The sequence below is a fragment of the Cajanus cajan genome, chromosome 1, assembly GCF_000230855.2.
Source record: "Cajanus cajan strain Asha chromosome 1, NIPB_CcT2T_4, whole genome shotgun sequence".
Lineage (NCBI taxonomy): Eukaryota > Viridiplantae > Streptophyta > Magnoliopsida > Fabales > Fabaceae > Cajanus > Cajanus cajan.
In genome coordinates this window covers 62,049,445-62,054,956 of record NC_138517.1, presented here as the reverse complement: position 1 = coordinate 62,054,956, position 5,512 = coordinate 62,049,445, and the positions used below count along the sequence as shown (strand labels likewise).

The following is a 5,512-nucleotide window of genomic DNA, read 5'->3' as shown; positions in this document are numbered from 1 at the left end:
CTATTCTACAATTTTTATTTTATGTTTTCTCTATTGTATATGGTTACTTTGCAATTGTTATGCTGAAGTCATCATATTTTGTAGGTGTTTATCGAACTACCTTGGTCTACTCGACTGTGGAAGATGGATTATTATAAATTTTAATTATAAAAATAAATGTCCATTCTTGCATACACTGAAAGATGGATTAAATCGTGAACTTAAACATTTAATATTTATTTCCGTAGAAATGGAATAGAAGGAAATAAATAGGAAGAGGGAAAAACAGAAATATTAAATTTTCATTTAAAGGTCGACCTTTTACTTTAAAGCGAAAGCCCTTCATATTAAAAAAGAAAAATTATATAAGGATAATATTCAAAGAAAAAGACATGCAAGTTACTGAGGAAACTAGACCCTAAAATCAACAAAAACAAAGGAAAATGAAGCCACTATTTTCAGTTCCTAATTGGCTTTGTGGGGTTTGGTTTCAAGGCCAAATCCAAATGGGTAAAGGGGATCATAGTGAGAATCTCCAACATTCATTGGCAACTGATCAACGGTTTTGAACCATGTCCTTGGAAGCTTGCCACTGAAACCATAATCACCAAACAACACATCAGTGACACCATGTCCCTCAGAACCTGGAAGCCATGCAGCAACAAGTGCTTCAATCACATCAACATATGGCTGTATAACCACAGGACGACCAGAGATGATCACAGTCACACATTTGACTCCTCCACACACATTGTTTATGGTGTCTGCCCCTTTTCCAGAGATTGTCAAATTCATGCTATCACCATTTGTTTCAGCATATGGTGTCTCTCCAACTGCCACAATGGCATAGGAAAAGTTGTTGGACTTTACATACTCTAAACTTGGGTTCTCCTTGTAGACCACCTCGGTGTCTTTGTCAACTGTGTTCTTGATAGCACTAAGAATTGTTGTACCTGCAGATCATATAGGCCTTGTCAATATTGCATTTCAGCCTAGAGTCTATATTAATACAAATTTAGCATATGTTTGATTTTACATTCATGATCTACGTTTAGACAAAAATCATATCAAAATTTATGTAAAAGCAACTATTTGTTGCATCTACTGATAGACAAACTTTTGTAAGCTTAAATAAGTTTGTAACTAAACAGACTCCAAGGTATTCAAAATGGTAAGAAGTTGAGAAGGAAGCTATAATTTACCTTTAGTAATGTTGTTGCCACTAAGTCCTTGCCATTCAATGGTCCAGCCACCACATTGATATCCTAGATTATCAGCATGGCTTCCAGCAACTAGAATTTTTGTAGCCTTTTTAGGAAGAGGGAGCAGTGGCTCATCTGCATTTTCACCATTCTTCAGTAGAACCAATGATTTCCTCACAGCTTCCCTAGCCAAATTTCTATGCTTCTGTAGAGTTACATTGACAACAGTTATATCAGAACATGGTGGATATATAGATAGAAATTGTTTCTTAAAAAAGACAGAAAACTAATTATTTTATTAAAAAAAATGTGTCTTAAGGAGAAAAAGATTAAACAAACGGTCCAATATTATACACATTTTGTGATTGACTAACCTGATTCCCAATCTGGTTGGCTAAACTGTTATCAGCCAAAGGATTCTCAAAAAGTCCCATAACGAATTTTACCCTCAAAATTCTCTTTACTGCATCATCAATTCGGCTCATGGGTATGATATTCTTTTTCACCTGCGTGGTTAGGCCATCTATGAATTCTGTATAGTTATAGGGAACCATTACCTGCAGCATTACCAGAGCAAATATTAGAAGATGACACATGTTATGTGGAATATCAATTAAGGTGATATCATACATAATCAACACAATTGAAATATTTTACCATGTCAATTCCAGCCGTGACTCCAGCATAAATGGAATACGAGTAGTTAGCATGAGGAGGGTAAGTAATCCTATCAATTCCCTCCCAATCTGATATGACAAAACCCTGCAAGAAACCAAAGGATTTCAGGACTCGTTCATAATTTTGAATTCAATGGTGCCCTGATGAGTTCAGTGTTGTTACCCTGAAGCGTAGTGTGTTCTTGAGAAAGTCAGTGACCAGATTATGATTAGCATGCATCTTTTCTCCATTCCAGCTTGAATAAGAGACCATGACCGATGCAACACCCTTGATGATTGAGTTATAGTAGGCTGGCATGTGAATGCTTAGCAATCCATGTCTGCTTATCACTGTGTTGTTCTCATTGATTCCTTTTGTGGTTCCACCATCACCAACAAAGTGCTTTGCGCAGGCTGCCACTTTCTTCCTGTGCAATTTCAATAGCATAAATTGATCATTGTCATTCCTTAGGAATACAAAAATCACATCAAGAATAAAATCAAAAGAGCTTTGAAAAAGTCAATATTTTATATGATCAATTCTCAAATTATAAAATAAGTATACAAGACTAAGGCAATAGTATGAATTCTTACTTTCCAGCTACATATGGAACACCCTTTCTGGAGTTTGCAGGGATTTTACCTTGCAGTCCTGGAATGATCTCAGTCATGGCTTGAACTACCTTATGATCTTCACTATAACTTTCATAACATCTGCCCCATCTTGGATCTCTACAAACCTATTCAACATATTATAAGGTAAGACTAAGGTAAAAAAATATATGGTACAATTATCAATTAGGATGTTCTCGCTTACGGCTATGCAAGGTGCAAAGGCATATTGAATTCCAGTTGCTCTAACTTCAAGAGCTGTTGCTTCTCCAATCTTCCTCACTAGTTTTGGGTCCCTGTTTGATCAGAGTTAATCTTCATTAAGATACAGAAGCATATTATAATTTATCTACTTTAACTATAATTAACTTTGTAACAAACTTTTATTCAATCACCTTTTGTAAGGGCGAGTTTAAAATATGTCACAGCATCACATGGAAAAAAAGAGTGGCGAAAAGAATAATAAAAGAGCAAAAAATATACGATCAAAGAATTCATAACATGACATGTTCAAATTGCTATTATTATGACTTTCTGACAATAAATCATGTGTTTGGATTCTCAACTTTCCATGTTAAAACGCACAAAAAAACAACTAATAATTGCTTATCTGATTCACTTGAAATGCTTGGATGAGAATCTAAGCACGCAATAAATATTTGATCACGATAATAATAACGTTTTGGGCATGAGTCATTCTACTTTTATTGTTGTTTTCAACCACGTATAATTTTTAATTCAGGTAAGCATTGTTTATTTGGTTTGGGCAATTTAAAAATCATTATCGATGTAGTTAACAACATGACAAAATAACAATCAATGTCAATTTCTGGTTCTATCTCAAACCAACGAGTTTGTCAATAGGTCTTTTCGTAAGTGATGATTGTTGAAACTAAAATTGTCATATCAATTATGAGTTATATAATGAGACAGGTAATTTACCTGGTAGCTCCTAGTCCAACGTTGTGAGGAAAAATTGTTGCATTATAGACATTATTATGGCCATGAACAGCATCAATCCCATATATTATTGGAATTCCCAATCTAGTTGATAAAGCACCCTTCTGGAAATCATTCACCATGTGAACCCAATCCTCTGCTGAAGCCTTTGCCTTTGGAACACTGCCACCCCCACTTAGCACACTCCCTAAGAAAAACACACAATGAATCATTAGAGTAATTCTATCGAGGTTGAATGCAATATAGAGTCTATTTGGGTAATATTTTTAAGAATTTTTTTTTTACAAAAAATAAAAAATATTTTTTTGAAGAAACATTTCTAAACTTATATCTAAACAAGCTTATGCATAATCTGAGATTTAAATCATATTATCCTCATTATAATTTTTCAGGATAAAAAAAAAAAAAAAAAAACCTTACCAATGTAATACTTTTTCATGACTTCAGCAGAAGCAACCGAACGATCAATCTGCACCATTGGCCAATTTTCTCCTCCAATGTCATCCTGTCCATAAGATCCTTGATTCGAACATTCAGTGGCTCTTTTGGATCTTTATATTTGAAGTGCTCTGATTCTGCCATGGCTACCCAACATTGCAGGAGCATAAGCCCCACCAAAAAGATGCAAATTTTGACCATTTTTTCTTCTCCTCAATGCAGCTTCACAATGAGAGATCAGAAACAGGGTCAGTCCAATATTGCCATCAATCATAACTCATGCAGCGATCATACAAATACAAGTACAAGTACAACAAATCATCAACAACATAACAGAATCTAAATAAAAAGTTTTTGACAAGACAGGCCAAAATTAAATCATAACAGTAAACAAACAACAAAAAATAACATTGTCAAATTCATTCATGCTATTTAACAGAAGAAGAAAAAATAATAATAATAAAAGAAGATGGATCCACATGCAAGTGAAAGTGAAAACTGAAAAGAGACACAGATACTACACCAAGGTTCTAGAACATAAGAGGAATAAGACTGTCACCTATGTTACTGAGATATGAGAGAGAGAATGCGTATGTGATCCTTCATGTGCTACGGGTGTATGAATATATAGAGGGGGAAAACTTAACAGAATGTTACCACTTCAGTATCTTTTGAAATCATGGATAAAGAGATAAAAGTATATTTTATCTTATCTTTTAACTTTTTTAATTCCAGTTTAATTATTGTGGGTATTTTGTTGAAATGATTGATCACTGCAAAATCTAAAATAAAGTTTTATTTAAAGATATGATTCAGTTTCACTGTTGTAACTAATAACGGATCTTGTTTTATTTTTATTTTAAATTGAGAAAAGTTGTTTTTTTTTGTTTTTTTGTTTTTAGTTTTTTAGTTTTTTGTTTTATTTTATTTTATTTTATTTTATTTTATTATATATATATCTCTAGAGAGTCAGAGACTAATATGTCAAAGTACATAGAATTTATTTAAGGGAGCATTTTACCTCTTTTAATATATGTTTTTTTTTCAACGTAATCACGAACTTGATTGGCCATGTTTATACAGATTACATATTGTAATATGATTTATGTATATTCACGCCAATATAAAAATAAATAAATAAATTGTTTTCTTAATATCGTGTATGGTAATTTTTATCTTAATTTTAAAAAAAAACCATATCTAATAATTTAATTTTTAAAGAAAACAATTTTATCCGAATATTTAATTTTTAAAGAAAACAATCTTATCCGATTATTTAATTTTTAAAGAAAATTATCTTACTATAATCAATTTTCTTCACTTTTCCTAACGAACTTATCAGGGAAGTTTTTACTTATCCATCATCGGTAAATATTATTTCAACTAATATTTTAGTTAGTATATTTCACATCCCGTAATTTTTTTTAGTCTGTATATTTTAAAATTAAAATATTTATAATAATTAAAATATATAGTAAGTTATAAAAAAATATTTAAAATTTTAATAAATAAACATTTAAATCATATTTTAGATTTATAAAAAAATAATCTATATTATGACATAAAATTATTTCTTATTATTGATAATTTGTTTTTAAAATATTAAAATTTAATTTATAAATAAATATGATAAATAAAAAATGTGAATTAGATGAGATGTTAAAA

At 31.4% G+C, this 5,512-nt stretch overlaps 1 protein-coding gene across 1 annotated transcript; it reads right to left on the bottom strand.

Annotated features, from left to right (window-relative positions):
- Window positions 1–249: 249 nt before the first annotated feature.
- LOC109792852 (uncharacterized) lies at window positions 250–4,527 on the bottom strand. The gene is given in 11 exon segments (XM_020352302.3): window positions 250–932; window positions 1,182–1,386; window positions 1,556–1,738; window positions 1,839–1,943; window positions 2,022–2,265; window positions 2,432–2,577; window positions 2,655–2,745; window positions 3,392–3,596; window positions 3,830–3,889; window positions 3,892–4,069; window positions 4,407–4,527. Coding segments are annotated over 10 exon segments (1,884 nt in total). The 5' UTR covers window positions 4,049–4,069; window positions 4,407–4,527; the 3' UTR covers window positions 250–444.
- Between the last annotated feature and the right edge of the window lie 985 nt (window positions 4,528–5,512).